General features: G+C 42.5%; 1 protein-coding gene across 1 annotated transcript; it reads right to left on the reverse strand.

Annotated features, from left to right (window-relative positions):
• Positions 1-549: 549 nt before the first annotated feature.
• Positions 550-24,859, reverse strand: TBX18 (T-box transcription factor 18). The gene is made up of 8 exons (XM_052682895.1): positions 24,181-24,859; positions 23,821-24,007; positions 22,276-22,377; positions 19,248-19,419; positions 12,776-12,943; positions 11,526-11,590; positions 6,742-6,836; positions 550-4,075 (listed from the first exon to the last, which is right to left on the reverse strand). The coding sequence occupies exons 1-8, from the start codon at positions 24,488-24,490 to the stop codon at positions 3,351-3,353; spliced, it is 1,824 nt and encodes a 607-aa protein (XP_052538855.1). The 5' UTR covers positions 24,491-24,859; the 3' UTR covers positions 550-3,350.
• Positions 24,860-25,909: the final 1,050 nt, after the last annotated feature.

Genomic DNA, 25,909 nt, shown 5'->3' on the forward strand with positions numbered 1-25,909 from the left:
CCCAGCTGTTTATTGGGTGTAAACTCTGCCTTGGGAATCCATGGATTTTGGAATAAACAGAAGGGAGAGTGAATGACCAAAGTAAGAGCACAGAGCAGATATGCAAGGCATCGAGCTCTCCTGCAAGCACCAGGTCATATAGAACTTCCCAGATCTGGCTGATAAGAGGCAGCAAAACTTGTCTTGGCAGCCGGGATGAGTTGGGCTATGAAAAATCAGCATGGCAAGATACTCACTCCTCCCCATACCTTCCAGCCCCAGCTGTCTTGTGCAACGCCTGCCCCAACCTTTTCATACAAATGATAGTCTCCATGGTAGTTCAGTTGAAACATGGAAGGACTGCAGGCTACTTAGATCCCTGTAGCTTGTTGAAGTGTCTTTGAGTTTCAAAGCTTACCTTAGAGTCACTTTGCTTTTACTGGAGATGTGGAGGGAAAAAAAAAAAGGCTTAAATCCCTTAATTTTCCAAATGTAGAAAAAAGTGTTTAGATACACACTTTAATATATTTTCTGTGTCATTTTTGTAAAATACAGATATATAATTATAGATATAAGGCATATATAGCATTTACTATGTTAATAAAAAGCTAGACTTTTCACAATGGCACACCAGTAAGTATTTACAGTATGATTCAAATTTTAAGGAACAAATGTTTCAAAACATATTGTGCGGTTATATGAAAGGAATAATTTCAGGAAGAATATGAGAACAGTTCTAAACAGTTCCCAGGTGACAAAGTACATACTCTTGCTGGGGCCACCTCCGTGCACATCCATACACAGTCGACTTTTCCTCCTCGTAGGAACTTGCATAACTTAGCTCTTCCACATTTCTACACAGTCACTGCCTTTAAGATGGCATGGATAATTATACTGCTTATTCCTTTTCACGTACAGATTAATTGTACCAATTCCTCTCATTTAGCATTATGTCCAACTGCAACATTTCAAAGTTTTGGCTGAAGCAGAAATTACTATGCACAACTCTTGTTGACTGAAACCAATAGAGCTATGACAACTCACATCATTGAAAATTTGCCCATCTTCTACACACCTTTTCACAAATTATTACTGGGAGTTTTTTGAACAACGTTTTTAGCATTGTAGGTCTGCATCAAAGGACACTGCAATGCCAGAAACTAGCAACAGACCCAAAGTACATGAATGCTCTTTGTTATCCCCACACATGGGCACTACCCAGCCATTCATCCAGAATGTACTGCCCACTGTACATCAGCTGTAAAGATCATCTTCACCTTTCATGTACAGTCAGCATTTCCTAATGAGGCAGAAAAGTGCTATTAACACATTTTACAGAAGAAAAAAAAAGCTGAGTGAACTGCAAAAGGTCACTTGGGAAGCTTGTGACAACAAAGAAGTAAACTCATCTCCTCCTTGGCAGGCTCTCCCTCTTATCTTTCCAGCTTTAGTGAGAACTTTCTAAGTGTCTTCTTTAACATAAACAAAATATAAGTAATAGAAGTAGAGCCTTCTCCAGGCACCAGCTTAAAGTTAGTTGTGGTCTTTCTTCTTTTCCTAAGCACTAAGAAAAGATAGAGAGAGAGCTGCTTCTGTATGCGCTATCTCTAATCTACTGAAGAAACATTAAGCCCACTGTTTGCCAGGAAAGACATTAGAACTCTTGCAAAATGTAACAATTCAGTTTCACTGAAAAATGTAAAAACTTCAGGCCTTTTTCTCTTTCAATGCTGAACAGGGAAGCCTTTCCAGTTACATTTGTACTCACTTTATAACACCTTCATATCACCTGCATAGTACAGAGGAGGCTTAGGGCAATGTTGAAGATGACTCATTCTCTCAAGCATTAAAATCGCTTCCATACCCTCAGTGCTTCAGCTCCAACAAGCACGCAGCCGGAAGGCAGCTCTCGCAGCCGTCCACACCACAGAGGTGCAGGCACAGATGAGGGCAGAAGCATCCCCAGGACCAGTATCTCCCCGTGTGCTCATCACTCTGGAGAAGCTTGATCAGGAGCAGATTTTGATCTGCGCTCCGTTCTTGCAAACACCAGTTAAACCAGAGATGGGAATTCCACAGCAAAGACTGTTTGAGAAACAGAGCAGCGGTAGCCCCATGACAGAAAGGAACAACAACCGAAGACAGAGGGCTCCCTGGAGGGGGGGAAATAGGTGGTAGGTGTTACACAGTACCTTACAAAGTAAACTATTAAAGGAATTTTGCCTATTGTAATCCCGGTGCCAACTTGGCCACATTACAGGGAGGCAGCTAGAAGAAAGTTCTGCTTCCAGTAATACTTGTGGGCAAACTGGGTTATTCACCTAATGGCTGCAGGCAATGTACGTACAATTTATGAGATACTGAGGACTTCTTGTTCTTATTAAAAAAAAAAAAAAAAAAAAAAAAAAAAGGGAGATCACAACAACACACAAAAAAGGGTAAAATCAATAACGGAATTTCTTGTCCTGCACACTTTTTCTAAATCAAACCTGCATTTGCTTTAAAAAAGTAAAAATATAAAAACAAAGATACATTAGAATATCCTACTGTTCAGTAAATGTCTTATAGGCAATATTTACGATGGAAAAAAGATGCGTCAAGCCCTTCCTTTGACAAAAATGAAGCACCCCAAAGTTCATTCTGTATCAAGGAATGCCATTTCTTTGGCTGTTCACTTAAATCACTCACATCACCACAATTTGAATACGCATTATTTGTCTTCAAATTCCTAATCATAAATCTAGACTAATGCAGAAAAAAAAAATCCTAGTAAGAATGCTGTGCCGTTGATAAGCTAAAAACAGCGTATCATGAGAAGGCAAACTAATCTTTCTGTTTACTTTGTAAATAATCCATTAGCTAAACTTCTATTTTAGGCTGGATGCTTGATACTTAACACTTGAAAGTCCAAATACCCTTCATATCCCTTATAACAGAGAAGAAGATTGTAAAATGCCTTTGGTGCATCAGCTTAACACTGTATGAATGTTTTAAAGAATCTCACTAGTACTACAGGCAATGTAAGTGGGCTTGTTTGTGTCGTTTAATACTCTAAGTGTCATTTAATTCTTTAAAGGGCTTAGAACAGAGGAGGGGGAAAGGGGAGGAAGTCTTACTTAATTTGTTGCATATGTCCCAACGTGTTACACAACTAAGTGTACCAGAAAACTAAAGCAGTCTGCACCACAGAAAACTCCGTGTAGCTCAAAAAAAGGAGAATAATCTGGCTGCAAACAAGTCAAAAATTCAGTGAAACTTCCTCTCATATTATATATACACACACTTTACAAGCTACATTGATTGTCCCTTCATATTCCAAAAGAAATACATTGTAGACACAAAACATACTGTACTTTTACTTAAAGGCTTCATCAAACCATATGTGCAGACACTTGAGAAGATGAGAGTGTCAAGCTTCCTAGGGTCCTAGAGTCAAAGAAATTCTGCTGCCCCCCACTGCTAAGTAAGTGCACTCCTTCCACAGGGGGCAACATCTGCCGATCCGTCATGGTTCCACTCGGCGAGGACCCCAAGAAACTTCCTTGGGAAGAAACAATTTTCTCAGGACTGGCAGCCAGTTTAGGGGATGTCGAAAAGTTATATCCGTACAGCGCACAGGGACTGTGCAGTCTAAATGTGTTGTAGGAGCCTTGGTGGGTTTGATTAGTGGTAAAGGCATTGCCGGAAGGGGATGGCATGATGTACTGGAGCTGTGGAGACATCCCTGAAATCTGCATAGATAAGCCAGTTTGCGGGCAGCTGAATGCATCCCCGTCATTGCCGCTCATTGACATATTCACAGTTGTGCTACTTGACACACCAACATAAGAGGGAGTCCTTGGGGGTGCAAACGTCTCACTGCTTTGGTTTGTGAGCCTGTTGTAGGTTTCAGCCAAGGAAGTGCTGTATCTGTTCAGGGTCAAACCTGAGCGGGCACAAGCTGTGTAGTCAGCAGGAGCAAGGCTACAGAGCTGGCTAGTGTTGGGGCTGAGATGGAAGGCTGGAGATGAGCAAGGGGAACCCGGCAAAAGGTGAGGGTGGGTAGAAGGCACTCCACTGCCAGATCCCTGGAGTAAGGTAGAAGAACCTGCATTTCCTGGAAGAGAATATGACAGTGTAAGAAGCATGTTGGGAAGGCTCATTTTCTAGGTGACAGATCAAGACCATTGTCTTTTATAATAACCCTTGATGTGAAACACTTGACACAAATTCATGCAAAATACTTAAGTGTATACATGTGAAGGTGTGTGTGCATGGTTCATGCATGTTTTTAAATAAATGATCTGTCCTAGAACGGAACACCAGCTATGTTCTTGAGACCATAACTCAATACATCCAGCCTTTCAGCTCCAGAAGGCTAACTACTCTTCATCTGACCCTGCAAGAGAACTGCTTAGTAGCAACAATGCAGCCATCCAAGTACCACATCATAGTAAGCCTTCTTCAAAGTTACGAATTTTGTGTGGTCTCTGCTGTTGCTATGCTCCAGAGTGAGTTTCAACCCTTGCTATGATGAGTAAAGCATCCCTGTGTCTGCCACTGTCAGAGTACCACATAAGGATTGGATCCTTACCTCAAATGACAGAAGATCCCACAACTAAAACAACTTCATAAAATGCACTGGCTGCGTATTGTGCATTGCTATTTTATTGCTGGCAGCAAACTGTTGACAAACTATTCATTTACTGGTATCAGAACTTTTTACATGACAAACACAAGCACTGAGAGCTCCTAAGAATAAACTGTTTGCTAGAGGTGAAGTATCTTCTGAGGACTGAAAGTTTCCCAGCTGCAAGAAAATCTTTGTCTTAAAAAATTTATTTCTTGGGAAAGTGAATGTAGAAAAATGGATTTGGATCTTTTACAGCCTCCCAGGACAAAGTCACATAGCAAAGAAGACATTCCTGATTGTGATTCACATTAACAATCAGACAGTGGCAGAGATACACACTGCCAGTAAGTTAACAGGTTTTCATGATAGGTGAGCTAAAAAAGGAAAAGTAAGTTTAAAGTGAAGTCTGCCTCCTGCTTTTCTACTGACAAAAAAAAAAAAAACAACCATGCACAAAACATTATGAGATAGCTCCACACCCCAGAAATCCTACAATCTCAGGGTGGATATTAGGAAAAATTTCTTCTCAGAAAGAGCAGTAATGCATTGAAACAGGTTGTCTAGGGAAGTGGTGGAGTCCTTGTCCCTGGAGGATTCAAGAAACATGGAGATGTGACGCTGAGGGACATGGTTAGTGAGCAGGGTGGTTATGGGTTGACAGCTTATCGTGGTGGTATTTTCCAAATTTAATGATTCTACATCAACAACCTCACTGTCTGAAGATGTCCACATTAAAACTGGGACACAGTTCTAGTGGGGTCTTTCACCAAGTCTTTTGGCCTAAGCTCTAAATCACTCTACTGTCCAAGGCACATTAATGATTTTGCAAGGATTGTAGTTTTTATTCTCTCATCAGTAGAGAATACTTCAATAAGATCCTTGACCTCAGGCTACAGTAGAAGGGAAAGCTTATGGCTGCAGTTTGCCTGCTCTCCAAAAGTGTACAAACGGGTGGCAACAGAGCCAATCTGCCTCTGGACAGGAGAAACAGGAGAACTTCATAGTGAGTTACTCATCAGTCTTACACAATTGGACAAGGTCTGATATTATTGTCTCCTAGGCATTTTTAAAAGCACTCTTTAAAAGCATCCTTTAAAAGCACCCTCACAACCACCCTCTGCCTAAAAATTTGCCCATATTCATCCCAAGTATCTGTGACTTTGCACAAAAACTTATTTTTAACTGCTCATATCAAGCACTTATGCTGAAGATTCATCAAAGGAGAGGACTAAGGAGAAACTGAGAAAAGTGATTTCTGTGTGTTTCTGTATTTTCTTTTTTTTTTTTTTCCTTTTCTTTTGTTATTTATTTTTCCTCAGACGACGTTCTGGCATATACTATCAAGAAAGTAGGTAGGACGTTTGTAAATTTGATAGTAGGAAAAGTAACAAACCAAGAGCAAATCTGATTTAGGTGAGAAAAAACTGAAAGGTTAATATATGCATAAGTATGCCCTGGAAATAAAGGAATTCAGAAAAGAGTACAGAGATACTTCTCTGTGTCTGAACAGGCCATTTAAAAGCCCATCTCTCCTCCAACAGCACTATCTCTATGATAGGAAAGCTAAAGCCAAGAAACTATCGACTAGAGCACAGGAGAAAGCTCTCCTTGAAAAAAAATTTTCAAGCTCTAGGATGTGAAAAAAGTTTGTAGGACTTTCACTAAACAATTGGTCTTTAAGAATCAAGGCTTTCCAAAGAACGCAATTAAACTTAGAAGTATTTATTCAGTAGATTCAAATAACACCTATTCTTTCATTCCTTTTTTTTTTTTTTCTTAAATCTTAAACACACAAGTAATTCCCACATTTGAGTTTGGATGTTTACAATTGTAGTCACTCATAAATAAACTCTGCCTTGTGTACATAGCTAGAGCATAATCCCAGATAAGAGTTTATTCTGCCCTTAAGTAACTCATCTTCCTCCATGTGTGATCTGATTTATCTTTATAACACTTTTACTGTCACAGTGCTTAAGTTAGCACTTTTTTTGTAACTTCAATTAATTCCAATGAGAGGAAATGGCTGCCAGTGGGGTTAGTTGGCCACTTTTTACGTAGGTGGCACACTCATCTTAATTTTAGTAAGGAATGATGGACATAAAGAATTTTATATTTATCTTTTGTTTTGGAAAAAACACAAAGACTATTACCTTGTTTAGGTATCCCAGGTATATCTTCAAATGTAAGTGTCCGAAGTGAAGGTCTCCAGAAGGCGTAAGACTCCACCAAAGCTTCCAGTCCCATTCTATTGAGAACAAAAAACATCATGGCATCATGATAGAAAGCTGTATTTTGTCACATTCCTCTGTATACTTTATTTCAAAAACACAGAAAAATAATCAGCATTTCAGAATAAGTTCATTATTTTCCAATTCATTTTGCTTTTTAGAAGTCTTACATGCTAACCCACAAGACTGCTGTGATTGCAATCATTGGACTAATAGCCTGCAAAGAGTTTCCCACTTCCACAAGTCCGCTCCCCTACTTTGATTTTTTTTTTTTTTTTTTTTTTTTTTTTTTTTTTTTGAGTGGAGCTGGCTGCAATGATATTAAAGGTTTTCCTACCGTGACATTTCCTTAAAAGCAGCTGCTTTAATTGCCAGAGAAGCAATCTCCTATTTCTGACTAGAGCAAAGGTGATCAACTGACAATTACTGAAAGTGGACTTCCAGTCTTTTCTGATGAGTTGGACAATCACACACACACTGTGAGCAATGCATGGGCGTACAGCTCTTTTGCAACTAGAATACATAAAGCAACGTTGTCTCTCAGTCATAAGGCACTGAGCAAAATGCCTTCAGAAACTAAAGATCTTGAATAATTCTCCTTCAATGGTCTCACAACAAAACAAAAATAACTACCTACACAGTCACAGCAGACCGTATTTAGAAGAATCTCTATGTCCAGAAAGTAAAGGCTCATATGCTTTCTCACAGAATTTTGTACATAATGCAGCTACAAGTTATAGTTTTGCAATTATTTTTGGCATTTGAGCCCCAAAGGCCTGTTAAGTGTCAGCACCAGGTACATATCAACGATGAATGCCTGCCTTAGAGCAGCAAAATTTTGTAAACTAGAATTATGCAAACAGCTCAATTTGAAGCTACCAACAAGTTCTTCTGATACTGCCTCTTCCAAATTGCATTTCCAGCAGGATCACAAATGTATTCCAGGAAATGGTTATAAAGCATTTATTAGCTTAACCTCAACTAAAAAGATAGCCTTCATTTTCTGCAGTAATGGTGAATTTTCAATTCTAGTTAAAGTGGAGATAAAAGCCACCTCCTGGAGGAGTGTAGCCAAGGTGATAATTTATACAAGATGCTTTCGAACAATTTCCACATTTTATCACCACTCTAATTTGCGCTATCAAATAGCCAAGTTTATTTAACAAAACAGTTATGTTTTTCCTGAAGCATTTAAAGAGAGAAATTCTGGACCTTTCCTGAGTAAAAGTTTTTATAGGGTCAAATGCAAGGCCTAACTGAAGAATGAAGCAATTCTCAGCACATAAATTCTGTTGCACTTTGCAAATGTACAGGGAACACTTTTAAAAGGTGAAGCTACTGATTTCTGTAAAAATACCTGTAGAACTTAAAGAGAATGACCTGAAAGGGAATAGTTTTAATTAAGATAGTCACAGTAACTAAAGCAACTTTGAAAATTTAAATACTAGTGTGCAGCCCTTCCTACTTTTCTTGCAAACTAAAATGCGTAGATGAGAAGTAGAACAGCTAGATCTACAAAGATAGAAATCTTAATATTTACGTAAGTCACTCTAAAAGTAATGCCTCCTATTTATTTCCATGAAAATTACAACGATGAACACAATAAAACTATTTGTCAGAGAAAATTCTCAGCTACAAAACATCATTTTTAACATAGTCACCACCATTATCTATGTATTTTTGCCAGAGATGAATAGGAGCCATCATGCTGCGCTCACACACATCTGCACCAGTGAAGATAACCCACTGATTCACAGCTACTATGATGGCAGCCCATCTTTCTTCTGCTCAAACAGATGGAAGCTGGAAAGTGCCAAATCTGGTCTATATATGGTGGGTATGGTAGGACAGTTCAGCCAAGACTGGCAATTTGCTATATGATCTTGAGATTGTAATAGGGCCTGGTATTATTGTGTTCCAAGAGAAAGGTTGTCTTCTTCTTCGGCCTTACACTGGAAGTTGGAGCCTTCAGCAGAGTCACTGTTACGATACAGCAGTCAGAGCTGACTGTTTACCGGGGTTCCAAGAAATCCAGAAGGATCACTTCTTTCCTATTGCAAGAAAAACAGTGTATATCACTTCACCCACTGAGGGCTGCATCTTGAACATCTTCCTCATGCCACCACTCCACAGACTTTCATTTTGACTCTGGCTCATAGTGGTAGCAGCACATCTCATCACTGGTAAAAATACAATTCAGGAAACTGTCACCTTCAGCCTCACCAGGGACCACCTTGGCACAATCTTTGTGATATTCCATCACTGCAACCATTGTTTCCAGAGCACTGAAAGTGATATTCAGCTCCATACACAGCAATCTGGTCATAACCCACTAATTTGTGTGGATGAGTTGATCGAAATGCTCTCCATTTTGTGGCATGACAGCCACCCAAAGGGTTTCTTGACTTTCATGCTGCTGTCATCACTGCTGAAATGCACCACCTCACTGTGCTTACACACGCTGGCCTCCATAAACATTCAGCAGGCACCAATGAATGTCAATGGGTGTTATGTTTTCTACATGGAGGAATTCAACTCCATACTCTTGCTTTATCCATAATTCCATGTCAGATGCCATTTTGTCCGACTGCCTCTTTGCTGCCACCTATCGCAGAGCAACAAAATGCAATGGAATATTGCTGGGAAGGTTCAGCCTCTAATGCCATACCACCACCATTGGCTCTGACATCATGGGTCAACATAATAAAATAGGAGGCATTACTTTTGTGGCAGACCTCGTAATTTTTGTGTTTGGTAACAGAGTAAACTATTAATCAGTTGAGTAAACTAGTGCTGTCCTCAAAAATTTGAAAATAAGCTGCATGCACAAGCATAGTTATTCAGTGCTATGAAGCCTATCAGTGAAACCAGCAATACTGATTTCAGCAAAAATAATGCCTCTTTGCAACAGAGTATGCAGAGACACTTCCGAAATGAGTGCATTTATTACAGTAAAAGCTTTCAGAACTTATCTAAAGCCAATTCCAAAACACACTTCTACAACACAGGCTTCATAGTTTACAGAAATGGACTAGAACTGTTTTTCCATTCAAAAACACATTTCTTTTTAATGCCTGAACCCAAACGATTCCTAGAAGCTAAACCAAAAAACATCTCTGGACAGCCTCAGTACAATAACTAGATTTGCACGGTTGCACATACAGAGCAATTTTTCAAGTACACAAACCAAATTTTGCTTCTTTAGTCACTGTACTTATCTGGAAGTTACTGTTAATTTAAATGCAAAATACAAAGTAACAAAAGAGGGTGAATGTCTGTTTATGCCAGGGGCTGGAACATTCTTTCCAGGCGTCAGGACAGACTATGGCCAATTGTTTCTTGATAGAAGACAAAAATCTTAGAAAGCAGCAAATATGGACAGCAAACTGGGAAGATTCTTGCAGTGTACTCCTGTAAATTTTTATAACCCCACCCCTTCTAAAAATGTTAATCTTCTAGAAAATAATCTTGTTTGCTGTCCAGTCTCAGTATTCAGTTAATTCAGGTGGAAGAACAAAATGGTCTTTAAAGCTGCAGCCTCTGCTGAAAGAAAAGCTCAGTAAAGCAGCCAACAAAAGATACTCTCTGAACATTCCTACCAGAGCACAGTCTGCTCTCTTTTCTGGAAGGCTAGATCATAAATATAGCAGCTGTAGACAGCAAACGCAAAGTGGTCACTGGAACTGATGTATACTATGCACCGCAATTAAATGCTGCTTTTTTTAGCTGAAATGCTTGAACACGCAATTCGTAACAGGCTTAAGTATTTTGCACTGAACAATCTTTGCATAAAATACCTCATCAGTTCTGGCAGCAGAGACTAAGTCTCCAACTACTCGGATTCTCTATTGCTATTTTGAAAAAATAGAGGATCAAGTAAGAGCAAACAATTAATCAGTCCAACTGCAACAGAAAAGATGGAAACCAGGTCTGCTTCAAGGTCATCTAGTAAGACTAGCCTAGTAAGAAAAGCATTCACCTGGGCAGTGGATTTAAAACTCTTCAAGCAATAGAAATACTTTGACACAAGTCTCCAGCCTCCTAAGCGTGCATAATAAACATCAGGTTATTGCAGGAGGGAAACGAGATTCTCCCTCTTCAAGAGAAAAGGAACCACTCTATCCTACCACCACTCACATGCAGGAGATGGATATTCATATCTTCATTTTGTGTCTCTAGACAGGAGGGAGACTTCAGGAGCAGCCTCTTCTGCTGGCCAGCCACACTCTCTCCCTACCTTTGTCTGCTGGCTTTGAAGAATTCCCATGCCCAGGTCAGTACCATTACCTACACATTCACTGCCACACCCAAAGATTACAGCTTCCAGCACCACAGTGACACAGTTCCCTTGGCTGTACATACTTTCCTACTCCTGTCCTGCAGCACACTCTGGTCTTAACCTCAAAAATCACAGACTTTAGTCTGCATTAATTCAATTTTCAGCCTTCACAGTATGCTGCAGTTTCCAATGAAAGGATACCTGAGTACATGTGTCAAGCCACATGCCAATCAGTTCATGATCTAGAGGGTCAGAGGAGGAGGAACAGGAAGCCACCACTGAGAACATTAATGGGAAGCCTAAGCTTCCTCAGGGAGCCCAAGTCCTTAGACTCATTTGTCTGTAAATACAAGTATTCTCCTAGGTAGGAAGGACATCTACTGCCAGCCTTCACAAACTGGTTCTGTCAGCAACAACAAGCACCTACCTGTTACGTCCTGAATCTCTAAACCCTTTGGCAAATGGATTCCTGTCAATCTTCAGACGAGTTATCTGTGAAGATGATGAAAGAAATTAACATCTGCAAATTCAGGTAAGTAATACAAAAAATGACTCAGTGAAGTATCCTACCTCCTGACACTTAAAGCAGAAACATATTACCATTTGCATGGTTCAAGGCACCAAAATAAGGCCAAGTCTTCTGGCCATGATTTTTGCAAATCCCCAGAGAAGCTAATAGGTATTTAATGTTACTAAATGGCAGGTTGGAATTCTCAAGGAAAATCTTCTGGCAAATGTCATTCTTCACCTAAGAGAGTACATTGCCTAATTGCAATAAAATTTAAATTAAATTTTATTTCTGTGTGGGTTAAGAAGGAAATGTGAAAAGAGAGATTATCACTAGGCTGTTGTGTTCTATTAAAAAAATAAAACGAGGGGAAAAAAAAAGATGCTTGTAATTTACTTAAATGAACAGCGTAAACACCAAATAGTTAAGTTTCATTATTTATTTCAGTCTATTTACATGGTTATCCCTTTGCAAAGATGACAAGGCATATATAATTTCCCAAAATATACTGTAATTTCTTATATAGAGTTAACAAATATCACAGCACTAAACATAGTGTCACTCTGTATATTAATACTTAAACAAGTAGTAATAAGAGCCAAACGCTGCAGGCAGGCCAACTGCAATTTAGTTTTGACTTTGAGCATGTATGGTCCCAGATAAATAATATGTTAATAATATGTACGCTGAATCCAGTTAATGATAATTACTGCAGCTTTTTTCAGACCTCAGCTCCCCCCTTAAGATTGTGGGGCACCCTATTCAGACAGACTTTTGACATAACTGGAGTCAGGCTCAAAATGCTTGAACATCTGATCACTTATCTACATTCAGAAGTACCTTTAAAATTCAGACTCCTCCTCGCCTTCTGTTTCAGTGCCACATTTATAATTAAGACCCTATTAACTTTAATGCTGTCAACTTAAAACTGTGAGATCACCATTAAAAAAATTACTTATACGCATCATCTAGCCCATATGGACTGAAGTCTCAGCTATTGCCTCTGGGCGCTGCTGCAATACTACAAGTGAAAGTTGCTTGTAATATAACAAGGGGTTTAGACAATGCTTCTTGGTGATATAAGCAACATATCTTCTTTTTTCCTGTCTCACACTTCTCTGGTCTACTCTGAGAAGCCTGTCAAGTGCTAAGCAGAAAGTCCAAGTTACCTGTTGATTTTGGTATGCTGTGACAGTGGTGAAAACTGTCTCTGGAAAGGAGAATGCTTTGACTCCTTCTCCCGAAGGGATAGGCTTGATCGGGGACAGATCATCTCCACAGTCTTTTCGGATGATGTGGACACGAGGCTGGTATTTATGCATAGAGTGAAGGATAATCTATGCAGTCAAAATGAAAGGAAAAGATAACATTTATTAGAAAGGACACCCTGCTGCTCCAGGACTAATGGTTTTTTGGAACAGATTAGGGCATGTGTTTACCATGCCACTTACTGGAAATCAAATGTTTTCTTTAACCTCTGAAGGTTCTTATTACAGTAGTCTACTCTCTGTGCATTTATGTTATTGCCAACTCCAAGCATTTAAAAAAATATGACTTGGGAACTGCAAAATCAGGAAACTGGCTTAAAAAAAGTGAAGTCCTGGTCCCACTGGAATTAGGAGAGTTTCATTGCTTTTTTTTTCCCCCCACTTGAGCCTGGATTTGATCTAACACGATTAACAACAGCAGCATTTGCCGTTTGTTTTCAGAGCCCTCAGGTCATGCTTAGAGCATTTTTCTTTCTGATATGCAGAAGGCTGGAAATGTGTCTTGTTTTGAACAAATTCTAAGAGTCTCATACTCTGAACCAAATAACACCGAAGTAAAATAACACCAAAACCCAGAACTCTAAAGAGTTAGTAACCCTAGGTTTGTAATACTTATACAGACAATGAACATCAATACCCAAATCCCTCCCAGCATACAAAAGCTCAAGTAAGAATAAACAAGAACTACACAAACTCATAGTGAGTAAAGTTAAGCAAAAATAGCTGTTGGTATTGTTCCCAAATTTTAGAGGAAATTTAACATACATTTTTTTTTCCTCTATTTTTTCTATTCCACTTCCAGCTAAAAACACCAAAAAGAAGATTTCAAGAAGAAAAAAAAAAAAAAAAGTACTGAAGCTCAGCTATTATTTTTGGAAGGTCAAATAAATTAATACCTTGATAAATAAGTAGCCCTATGGCTACTGGCCTGTGCAACCCCTAATCAAAATTCAGGGGAAGTTTTTTCATTTCCTGCTCCATGAGTAGCCTCAGAATATGTATGTGCTCAAGGACTTGACAGAGCCTTTATGCCTGAATGCCAGATACCATGGAAGCTCATTCATCCAAATGACATAGAGGACATTGCATTCATTTGGCTAACCTAGAGTTTGGCTAGTTTAATACACTTGGTCCTGGCCAAAAGACATGACCCCATTTTAGATACGCCAAGTTTCTGGATAATCATGTTTTTTATTAGCCTGCATGTAAGGCTTTGACGATGACATCACAGGCTTCAATTAATTTGCTCAGGGAGTGCCCTGTGGATGTTCTCATAAGAGGCCTTTCCCTAGTTTCTGAAATCTTGCATAAGCAAATGTGCATTCTTTTTACAACTATGCTTTCAGCTCTCTGAGGGCAAAGATCAACAAAATGAAAACGCAGCGAGAGTAACACATTCTTGATCCCGTCTTCCTATGAATACTCAGTGATACCAAGGAAGGTACTGGTGCCACAGAAAAAACTCCATCAAGTAAACCCTTTTCCACCATTTGAGTTCATTACTATTTTGTATCTTGCCATCGACCCGTGCAGAACCGAGCATGCACACTTGCCTCTATGCAGTGAAAATCCATGCAGCTGCAATCAACTTGGTTCATATATCAGAACAAGCAGAGTTACAGCAGCAGGGAGATGAACACCACATGGAGAGCAGTAACACTATGCAGACAGGGTGAGGAAGGAAAGCGGGTGCAATACCCACTCTGAAAGCCTGGTGCAGAACTGAGCCCAGGCAGGGCACAGAGCAGAGCAGTGCCTGCACCCTTGCCATGAGGCTCCCTCCTTCCAGCCTTCCCCACAGCTGCACCACCACAACTGAGGAACGCTAAGCATGGCTTCCTCCCTCCCAGGACAAGCACAGGGAAAGGCTTTGTCTCAGGTTCTTTTCCGAGCTGCTCCTGAGGCAGCACAGCAAAATTTTACCCCTTACTCACGGATTGGCAGCTTCCCTAAGCATGCAGCAACAGCAAGGGGGCTGTTTTCTAACATGCCCTAATACTTACCAAGCAAAATTCCTGTTTATCAAACACAAGTTTCACTCCCATACTTCTATAAAGCAGCCATTCTTTCCCACATATATCAAGGCTTCACACTCAAGCCCTTCACCTTTCCTCAGTAGGTGTGGGCAAACAGCACAGTGAGAGTCAACAGGGATACTGCCGACCGGCACCATGCCATCACTTCCCAGGGCAGTAAACCTCTCTGTTTTGACAGTGCAAATCCTCAGAGTTGTGGCACTTGGACCAGGGCAGTTGCCCTGCTATTACTATCGGCTTGAGCTCAAGGAGGAGGCAGGAGCCCTGCAGAGTGAAGGCCACAACAACACGGAAGCAGCGTGGAGTAACGAACACAGCACTCATGGACACACAAAACTTAACCTGTCTAGAGTAACCTCACAGTAGGTGTATGGAAAGGAGCTATCATGATGAGGCCTCAGTGCTGGCTCTCACCCTAGATACTGCCGTGAGACAGATGTCACAGTTCTCCTACGGCATGGTGGCATTGTCCTCACCTCACTGCTGTGGTCTCCAAAAATCTTCCTTTATCAAGCAAAGCCCATGTGGTCAGGCTTTCTGCAGTCAGGGAGATGCGTGGAAGAATAATTTTCTCCTCACAAAGAGGAACTGCAAGTGCTGATATTTTCCAGCTTTTCACCATGACAAACCCACAGGGACCCAGTGAAAGCAAGCAGAGCTTGGTGCTCAAAGCCACAGCCAGGAAGGGCAAAAACCAACCACAGCCTCCAGCCTAACCCCACTTTCAAATTGAGGAGGTAAAATCTTCTGAACACCCATGGAACAATTAACACACTAACGGCCTCATTTTCACTCAAAGTTAGATGTTCTTCAGCATCATAAAGCATTTAGTTGAAAAGCACAGAAAACAATACCAAAATAATGGCTTTTGCCCTGTGTTCAAATTCAGCCATAAAGCTGCATTAAAACAGAAAAATCGTCTAGCTCAAATTAGACAGAGAGACCCATTTTATAACACAGCAATTATTTCCCACTCTGGAAGCAAGAGGCACTGACTCATGAGACAAACAGCACCCAACTGTGAGCGACCCAATCTCAACATCAACTGCAAGACACAGATTTAATTTCCTTTCTTTACTTTTCTTTCCTTTCTTTTACTTACATCCTAACAATTCAGACAAAAGACAAGAATGCCATACTGTACATGTCTCAATGATCTGATCTGGCTTTAACATCTGTATAGGCACACAATCTTTCCAAAGTAGGAATTTGCTCTGGGCCTCTCTTCTGAGATCAAAACTACACCAGGAAACATCTCCTTACAAATCCTGCTTGATCTCAGCCTGCAAGGGGAACTCACGTATCAGAACGTCCTACGTGCGGATGCACTTCAAAATCCCTCCACAGAACAGCACTATAAAATCTTGTTGTCGCAAACTCCCACTCAAAACACTGATGCAAACAGCAGAAGGCAGCAAGAAGCCCAAAGAGTGACTGAGCAGCCAAGCGAGCTGCCTCAAAAATGGCCAGTTCTCTGAACAAGAAGCTAACACCAGGTCGATGGGGCCATTTGCTGCAAGGCCCATGCAGCACAAGGCAAGCTGGCTGCCGTCAGTTACTACCGCCACATAAATACCACACAGAAATACTACCTGAGCATCTGTTTGCAAACACAGCCACCGTTCCCATGAGCATGAGTCACTTCTGTCAGTGGCTCTGGGAGTTAATGCTCCGGTAAAAGGGCTCTGGGTTGAGCTCACACAAACTCCTGACCTCAATAGAAATTCACATGTGCAAGGTCAAAACCAAGCCCCAGGATTTTAACACAAACACTCTGCAAAAACTGACACCTTCAGGGAGCATAAGGAGAATAAAGGAAAGATTTCAGCAAGGATTGAAATATCAGAACCAGGCAGCATGAAACATATACCAAAAGAGCAGCTAAATCCCGATACTGCTTGTGCCACTGGAGGAAGGAAGGCAGAGTGCAAAGCACCCATGGAGGCTTCCCTGAGCCATTCTTTTTAAGCAGGAGGAAAAAAAAAAAAGCATTCTAGTAACATTAACCGCACCCCACCTCCCACAATAGAGGTGGGAGACTCAGAGCATCTGACGTAAAAACAAATATTCTAGGGACAGTATGGTCTTGACCCCAGTTCCTCTAATCCACCATCCCTCCTCCGGTACCCTCTTGAGAAAAATGGTTCCTTCCTGCTTATGAGAAACAATTGCTTTTTTATATTCATCACAAAATAGGATTATTCGTTTTCCATTGTTGCTGGAGGCGTTCGGAGTCTACATAGCTTTTTCAATACAGCATTCCACACTACCATAGCTTTAAAAGAAAATATGTACCCATTGGAAAAGACACTTTTCTGCTTTCTGCTTTTGCCTTTTCTGGTAATTATGAATGACATGTTTGCAATTTCCCAGATTTAAGAAATATGAAATTATTTTGCAGTCATCCTTCTTTTGTCCTTTTATTTTAATACTTAAATTTCCATTTTGAGGAGGAGGGGTGCTGCCGTAGCTTTGAATCAGTTCAATGTGTCCCAAATCACTGCACTAGAGCTTTGCTTCACTCATTTCCAAATCGAAACACTTCACTAAAGACCAGAAAATTTATATCCCCTTGCATTATGAATAATGGCGTGCTGTGTACACTATGCAGGTTTCAGTTCTGAAGAAAAATAAAGCTAGGATCTGGGATGGAAACATATAACAGTGCAGTTTCCTACTTACTCTAGAATTCATAATGGAGTATTCCGCGGCTGCATATGCTTGGGTAGACTCCTGCATCCATATTTTGCTGCTTGGAGACCACCGAGTACAAGGACCAGCTCTCAATTGGAGAAGCAACATTCTACCCATTCACATCTGCTTCCTTTTGTGAAGACTTTACAACAAACTCTGGACTCAGAGAATGCAACTCGCACCCAAGGAAGGTCTCAAACGCACAGTCACCAGGAAACTAACAGGACTATCTGTGTGAAGACTTAAACACTGCCAATTGAGACTCCCTAACTGCAACTCTGGAAACAAGCGACGCACAATATCTTCTCTACAATCCTGAACAAAAGTGCCGCTAACTCAAAAGATACAAATACACTCTTCCTTTAAGAAGAATATGGGTAACACAATTACAAACAGCACTGTATGCAGGGGACACTCTTCATTCTCACTATCATGCAAGTTCGCTCAGTCTAGCCTGTCTCCCATGTTCCTGGGTACATAACTTAAAAGTTTAAACTCCTGCACAATTTGACCACAGCTTCAAGGCAATCTCCTTTGCAAGCAGAAATGGGGAAACAAGTGGCATACTCAGAATACACGTTCACTAAATTCTTGGCTCAGAGTTCAACTATACTGGAAGATGCGTGCAGTATCTTTGCACCCTGCGCCAGGTATGTTTTCTCTCACTCCCGTCCGTGAAGGGGAAAGCATCCCGTTTGCTTAATAAACTGCACTACATTAAGGGCAATGGAATCCGCATCCTGTCTCAAAACTTGCCTCTTAGATCTCAAAACTCTACCCCTTGGAATTCAATGCTCCTTTTGAAAGTAAGCCTACGTTTGAGATTTATTACTGGATTTTTCCAAAATTAAAGACTTTGCTCTGACTAAAAACAATTCTCATTTTTTAATTATTTCCTAAGGTGTCAAATGAAACTATTTTAGGGATTGTTGGAAAGATACTGGCTTACATCTGTCATGTTTCAACAGTTTTGAAGAGAAAAGGAAATATTAACATAACACATTTTGTCACATTAGATAATGTCATAACTAAACAATTTAGAACTTGCAAACAGAACACTCATACTGCATACGTCTTCGCCAGTTTTTCAGAAGTAATGAGCCTCAGCTGTGAAAGGGTCTCGCTTCATAAGGTATGCAATAAATCATTATCGGAGTGAACCCAGCTCCCATGTTGTTCGTTTTTGACTGCAATTATTAACACCTCATGGGATTTCACACAAATGTTTAGGTTAAGAAAATAGTTAAGTGTTTTTTATTCACATGAAGTTATTACACACTATTAATGTTTCTCCTAGCGACTTGTGAATTTAAACGTACTTTTTGATCAGAGCAGAAGTTGCAAGTACCACACTTGGTGGGAAAACATTAGAGCAATTCTGCCCCTTCGTATTAGGCAATTTAGCCTTGTAAAGTCTGACTTTGCAGAAGGAGTTTTATTTTTGAGGGGGGAGTAAAACAGCAGGCTCTAATAAGCAGTTAATTATCAGAGTGGAAAGTAAGCAGATTTCAGATCTGGACGGTAAAGTTCCAAAACAGCTTTGAAAAGTCATGCCTATTTCTGGCACCCTGAAGCTGTATGTCAGAGTCCTGCAGGGCTGAGCAATCATCTACATATCATACCGTAAAAGAGCAAGTACTCACATGCCCTTGATCATCAAGTTCATTATTGGTGAGCTTTAGTTTGTCAAAGCTGATCACTTGTCTCATCCACGTCTCCCCGGAGGCAGGTGAATCGGGGTGAATATAAACACGAGGCGGTACTGGGGAGTCAGCGTTGCCGGCCACCATCCACTTGGAGCTATGATAAACATACCTGCAAAAAGAGAGCAAACATCTCTCACCACAAAACCTGGACTTATTTATCAGAACCAGTCTGAATTAATACGTTAAGGTCCATACAACTACAGCAAGAGCCCATCAATTAACTAGCATGAAAGCAAAATAAATGTGATTATTTTAGTTCCAAAAGACATGTCTGCTATGTGGAAGAGGAAGGTTAAAAAACTGCTCTCATTGAAAATGAGCCTTCCTAAAGCTCGTAATAGCCTTTACGCTAGCCTCTGTGCTGAGGTTTAAGCTGGTGTCAAGTCATAGCCTATACAGTTCCACTCTGAAAAAGCATCAGCAAACAGGGCAGAATACAGTCCTTCATTTATCAAATCAAGTAGAAATTCCATATTTGGAAGATTTAACATGTTGAGTCTCGTATAAGAGTCTATAAATAAAAAATATTGAAGGCAAAGAACATTATGATTAGGAAAAACAATGAAGCTATGTCAAACTATGCTCTAGATATTTCTGCAAGACCATCTTATTTTTCCTGAATACTATCACAGAAAGGCTTGAAAATGAAAAAACACATCTTGTATTTCATCTGATAGGCCAGTGCTGACAAAATCTCTTTCTCATACAAGCAGTGCCTGCTTTGGTAGAAAACTTACTTTGAAGGCAGATACTTCATAATGCAATTTTAGAAAGTGATAAATAAAAATGCTGAGGTCTTTTTTTCCAACAACAGTAAAATTCCTGTAAATCAGTCGTATTTTTAAAAAAAATTCATGAAAGAGTATCATATGTTTGTACAATTTGGTTCCAAAGTAGAAAAAGCTAAACAACAATCAGAAATTAAAATGATGCAATGCACACATCCGTTCATACAGCCCCTATCAAGTTGTAAAAGTAAAATTCAGTACAGTGGTAAAATCCTCCCCCAAATCCTATCTGGAGGCAAGTTCTCAATCCTAAACCATGCAGTCAACTGTTGTGACATTTTGCCATTTATTTGTTTTGTTTATAAAACTTGTTGTTTTATAATATATATATATTTTCCTACAAAAGGAAATAATATTCTGAATATTTTATGTTTATGACAACAGTTTAAGCTTCCTAATATTTACAATGAAGTCCAATTTTGCTAGGAATCTAGACCTAGGTTCAATTTTCTTCATTCCTGTGTAGTTTTGCTATCTGCTATGACAGTTTAAGTCTAGGCTCAGTGTAAGGCTGCTGTTGCATCTGCAAGACAATCAGCTTTCAAAGCCATATGAGCAGCACAAGTTAAATAACTTAAAAATGAATGTATAGACTGCATACCAAACAATGAAAATGGGAATCAACAGTAACATCCAGTAGGAAAATTAAAGACATGGTACTCAAATATGATTGCAGAAATTTAAGTTTGCCAACTACAACAATACTGCCCAGCAGACAACATTAAGTTACTTCTCTTATCTGGGGACCACATACCTCACTGCGCAGACAGCTCAGACCAGCATGGAAGTATTTATTTTAAACACAGTTCACTTTAAACAACTCATATGCTGCATAACTTTTTTTAATATGAACGTTTTTGTTCAATTTGAACTATTTACATTCTCTTCCTCTGAGTTAAGAAGGTGATCAGACCTTTTAGGAAGGAGATCCTTAGATCACTAAGTAAATGCAACACTAAGTTTTATTTCAGCTGCACCGCTCTGTTCGAAGGGAAGGAAAAAAATAAATCCCCTACGATACAGCCAGAAAAGTGTTGTGCACTGGACATGCTCAGCATTTCTACCTGCACCTTGCTGAAAAACAAAATCAAAAGCAGTAGTAAGAAACTGCTTACACACCGCATGATAAAAGGGCAAAATTAGTCAGTGAGGTAAGGACATGCAAAAAACATAAGGTGCTGTTTGTTAAGGAAACAAGGAGGCGTTCCTGACGAACCAACCTTTTAGTCCCAGTCTGAAATATTCTGACTTCTACAATTAAATCGGCAGCGGTTTCCCATAAATTACACTAAGTACGGGGTTGAAACAATCAAAACAGCATTGGTAGGGGCCCACTCCTGCCTCCACTGAACCACTTGGCTGCACGGAGAGTGGGAGCACGTTTGTGAAGCACAGCACACAGACATCCCCAGGTCGCAGTGACTGCTGCGGGCCCAATCCTGCTACCATTGCTACAGGAGGAGGGCTTCAACACAGCCCAACATGAACTCTGGAACTATAGCTGTCTTCACAGCAGTCAGAGCTTTAGCTTATCATTCCCACTCTCAAATGCTGGAAGAACAACTACTTTTGTTCATCATATTATATTTCAGATGCCATCAATTTGTTCTTTTTTAATAGTAATTAGAAGCACTACCCTTTGTGAATCTAAGCAGACAGATATCTCAGTGCTAAACTGCTACTGGAGTAAAAGAAAGAATCACTTCAAAGCACAACCAAGAAAGCTCATGTGCATTACATTCTATGGCCATTCAGTCAGAGGTTGATGCAAGAATGTTTTCTTGTTGTTGCCATTTAATGCTAGAAAATGGAGCATTTTCCCATCTATGTGCTAACAGGAAATAATTCCCAGTGACATGATAAGGAAAAACACAGGAGAACAGGATAACTGTACCACAAGCACGGTCTGCAAAAGCAAAGAATGGAGTGCTTGCCCACAGCACATGTATAGCATGAGTCAAAGGTACGCATTGCTCCAGCAACACTCCAGTTAGTTCTGCACACTTGGCACATTGATTTTTGTTGGTTTTTTTTTTTAACGTCCCAGTTTGACAACAGGAATCTGAAGGAGAGCTGAACCCCACCTTCTGCTAATTTATATGCTGTTAATATTGCCTTGCAATAGCTAGGATTCCCAAGGCGCACATCATAGGTCTTCTACCTGAAAGCCACCGTACCTGTATCTTTTGTTATCCACTGGCACAATATCCATGGCGATGTAATACTGCTGATGGGGGTCTAAACCTGAGATCTTCACTCTCATTGCGGGAAACATCCGCCTGAACATGGAAAGAGAAAGGTCACTTTTAATGCGAAACAGAGTGGGGAAGGGCTGTTTAGGACAAGGAACCGCTTCGTGGGATTTTCCCCGTTCTTCCCTTTAGCCCACTGAGTCCTTTCTGCCGATTCCAGTTACACAGCCATGAAACGGCCCATTCGATATGTCAAAACAGATTTCAGAAGTGCATTCACTTGAACAATGCTCCGTATGTTTTGGGATACGCTTTGGGAGTACAACTATTACCACATCATTTCAGCTTTATTGTTAGACAGTAAATCATTTTGTTTTGAGGCTGCACTTCAGCATCGTGCACACTCGAAACCCGTTAGCTAGAAATGTATTTCTGGAGCACCGCTGCTCACAGCAGTGCAAACCTCCAGTTGTGCCAACTGACAGCAGCAAACGGCTCACTGGACCTCAGCACATTGCAAAGCAGGGTCTGCGGTGACACAGCCCAAATGCTGTGAGGATGCAGTTATAAGCCCAATGTGCTATGCCATAACTGAACAATATGGTCTTTATTGAGACGGACTTCCTGTCTGCAGCCTGCTAAGGTAAAGCGCAACGGCTGCTCTGCCTTTGAGAGGTACAGTAAAACTTCTTTATTGGAAGCAGAAACGGGCGTACGGGCAACTCTGAAAAAAATACGTTTGCAATCCACATCCTTCTGGAGAGAAAATGGAGTAATCACCTGGTGTTGTTGTTTCAGTATAAAAACGCATTTCTTATTTCAGCCTGTGCTTGGCACGGCTTTTATCAAGAAAGTTCATTCTTGATGCTAACAAAGAAAACATTGCAGCGCTGTGCTGACTGCAAGCAAACAGGAATGACTTGTATGAGCCCTATCAGCCCGAAAGCCCTTCTGATTTATTATTTGCAGCTCTTTAAGAAAACAAAAACAAAAACAAAAAAGAAAAAAAACCAAACAAACAAACAAAAAAAAACCACCTCAATTAAAAGTCGTTACTGGAAAGGAAAGCCCCATGTCTTTTATTTCTGAAAACCTCGAGGGTAACTGTCCACCGTCGGGCAGCGCGCTGCCGCTGCGATGCACCTGTAAGGTACAGAAGAGCCCCCTGCCCGGGCTCCGTAAGACAAATGTTGCTTTGTGCTGCTTGAGACTGCTTTTCCATCATTAATAAAGCCCCTCTGAACACTCAGAAGGTAGCATATGGATCCAATAAAATATGTTTTTGTAATTTCTAATAAGTTCAGATCCGCTTATACTATCCAGGTTTTGGCCATCTGTACGCACTGGGAAGGGGAAAAGTTTCTCCTCCGAAGGGCACAGCGCGCAGACCTCACCCCAACGAGCGGGGAAGCCCCAACGCCTAGAGCCGGGGCCGTTTCCCTGCGCCGTACATCCACTTCCTCGGCGCAATCCCGCCCGCGGAGATGCCCCGGCTCGGCTTGGGCTACTCGGCTGCCCGGGTGCCGTTACCTGCCCGCCTTGGTGATGATCATCTCGGTGCCAATCTCGTGGAAGCGCTTCCAGAGCTCGGCGCCCTGCAGCTCAACTCGCGGCGCCTGGGGCGCGGGCAGAGGCGAGGCGGGCCCGGAGCCCTTCGGGGAGCCGCCGCCGCCGGGCGAGGCGGGCGGGGACGCCGCCGCGAAACCCTCATCGGCGCCTGCGGAGAGAGCGGAGAGGAGAGGAAGCCGAAAGGCCGGGGCCCCGCCGGACGCTCCGTCGCGCGAGTTTCGTTCGGGCGCGTTTCGCTCAGCCCTCCATGCGCGTACGTACACGTTATACAGAAAGATACCTATAGCCGGGCGCATCCCGCACGCAGACGTTACGAACTACTCGCCCTCCCCGTCGCCCCCCGCCCCGTCCCCGGGCCTGAGCGGCACTCACCGGCGGGCCCGCGGGCGCAGCCCGGCTCCATGTCGCCGCCGTTCCTGCCGCTGGTGGCCGCCGGGCTCCCGGCGCAGCAGCCGCTGCCCCCTTCGTCGTCCGCCGCCTCGTCCTCGCCGCCCACCTTCCGCCGCTTGGGCTGCCGCGGGGGCGGCGCGGGCGGCTGCTGCTTCTCGGCCCCGATGAGCGCCTCCACCGAAAAGGCGTGAGCCTTCAGGCTCATGGTGGTGCCGGGCGAGGCCCGCCGCTTGTCGGCCATGCCCCCCCTGCAGCCAGCGCCGCCCGCCCGTCCTCCCGACCGCGCCGGCTGGGGCCGGGGCTTTTCCTCGCCTTTCTTTTTAAATCCGAGTTATCAGCCAAGTTTTTTTTTTTTCTTTTTTTTTTTTTTTTCAAGGGGAGAAAAAAAAAACAACAACTCTATTCCTTTTTGCAGATGCTCCCTTTTTCTCCCCCTCCTCCTCCTTCTCCTCCTCCTCCTCGCTCTGCCCCGTCTGATGGGCCCAACAGGACTGACATGGGTAACAAACGCTCTGCGGACACAAATTAGGGCTTGTAATTGAAATTTGTTGCCTTGATCTGTCAGCACTTCCAGGCAGGAGAGCGCGGGGACGGACCGCTCATTAGTGCCGCGGGGCGGAGGGGCCGGGCGGGGCCGCGGGGCGGGGGCTGAGCCCTCACGGACGCCCGCTGCCCAATCAGCGCCGCAACACCGCCCCGGCCCGGCCCGGCCCGAGCGGGGCCCCGCGGCGCCGAGCAGAGAGGGGGGGGGCCCGGCCGGCATCGCCGCACCCTGCGGTGGGGGTTAACGGGAGCGACCCCCGCAACGGGAAGGGCGGGGGGGAGGATGGGGGGTCTGCAGAGGGACTTCGTTCCGTTCGGGCCCGGTTCGGGATGGGGGGAGGGGGGGTCGGAGCGCCGGTCGGCTGTCGGGGGTTCGTCGCGGTGCTGCGAAAGGGGTTTGGGCGCAGCCGCTCCGACGCCGATCGTTGGACGTAACCACCGGCCACATTCAGGTGCACGACGTATGCACGGGGAAAGCCATTCCGAAATCCTTCCCGTGAGCAACACGATGGAAAGCTGCAGATTTGGGGCAGTCACTCTTTGCCGTGCGTTCCCAGTGAAAAGCTATTGGGATGTTTTGTTTTGTTTCCCTTCATTCCTCTTTGAATGTTTGCATTTGGGGGGTTTGTTCGTTTGTTTCCGGGCTGCGGAACGGGATCCGGTGATGGCACCCCGGGGAGACGGAGCCGCCGCAGGGGAGACGTGAAATGCACTGTACGGTTTCACCTATCCCCAGCGCGCGATGTGTGCCCTATTTCAATACCGGATGGGCTGCTTCGTCGGGGAAGGGCTGAGTGCTAAACGCACTTAGAGATGAGTTACCCCACGGAGCGTTACCGGCGATTAATTTGTTTACATCTCTTTCGAAGCGCGAGGGAATGTCAGGTCGATAATCGATTAAAGAAAAAACAAAAACAAAACTCGCCACCACGGTGAAAGGGTTGTGCATTACACCCCGATAAAATCCCACTGCGGATCGGTGGGGCTGCGGGGAGCTCCCGGTGCCGCGGGATTCTCTCTCTGCGTTCTCCGTCCGGGACGCATTCGCCACACCGCGGGCTGAAGCCCGTCTGAGCTGCCCGGCCGTGCCGCAACCGAATCCGAAGGAAATCACATG

The sequence above is a fragment of the Tympanuchus pallidicinctus genome, unplaced genomic scaffold (assembly GCF_026119805.1).
Source record: "Tympanuchus pallidicinctus isolate F22 unplaced genomic scaffold, pur_lepc_1.0 scaffold1, whole genome shotgun sequence".
Taxonomy (NCBI): Eukaryota; Metazoa; Chordata; class Aves; order Galliformes; family Phasianidae; genus Tympanuchus; species Tympanuchus pallidicinctus.

What these genes read in the sequence shown, in the direction of transcription:
- TBX18 (XM_052682895.1), bottom strand. Translation starts at nt 24,490, where the DNA reads ATGGCCGACAAGCGGCGGGCCTCGCCCGGCACCACCATGAGCCTGAAG. An exon ending in ATCATCACCAAGGCGGGCAG is followed by an intron (nt 22,378 to 23,820) that starts GTAACGGCACCC and finishes TTCCATGTTCAG; the next exon opens with GCGGATGTTTCCCGCAATGA. An exon ending in ACCTGGGATACCTAAACAAG is followed by an intron (nt 4,076 to 6,741) that starts GTAATAGTCTTT and finishes ATTCTCTTCCAG; the next exon opens with GAAATGCAGGTTCTTCTACC.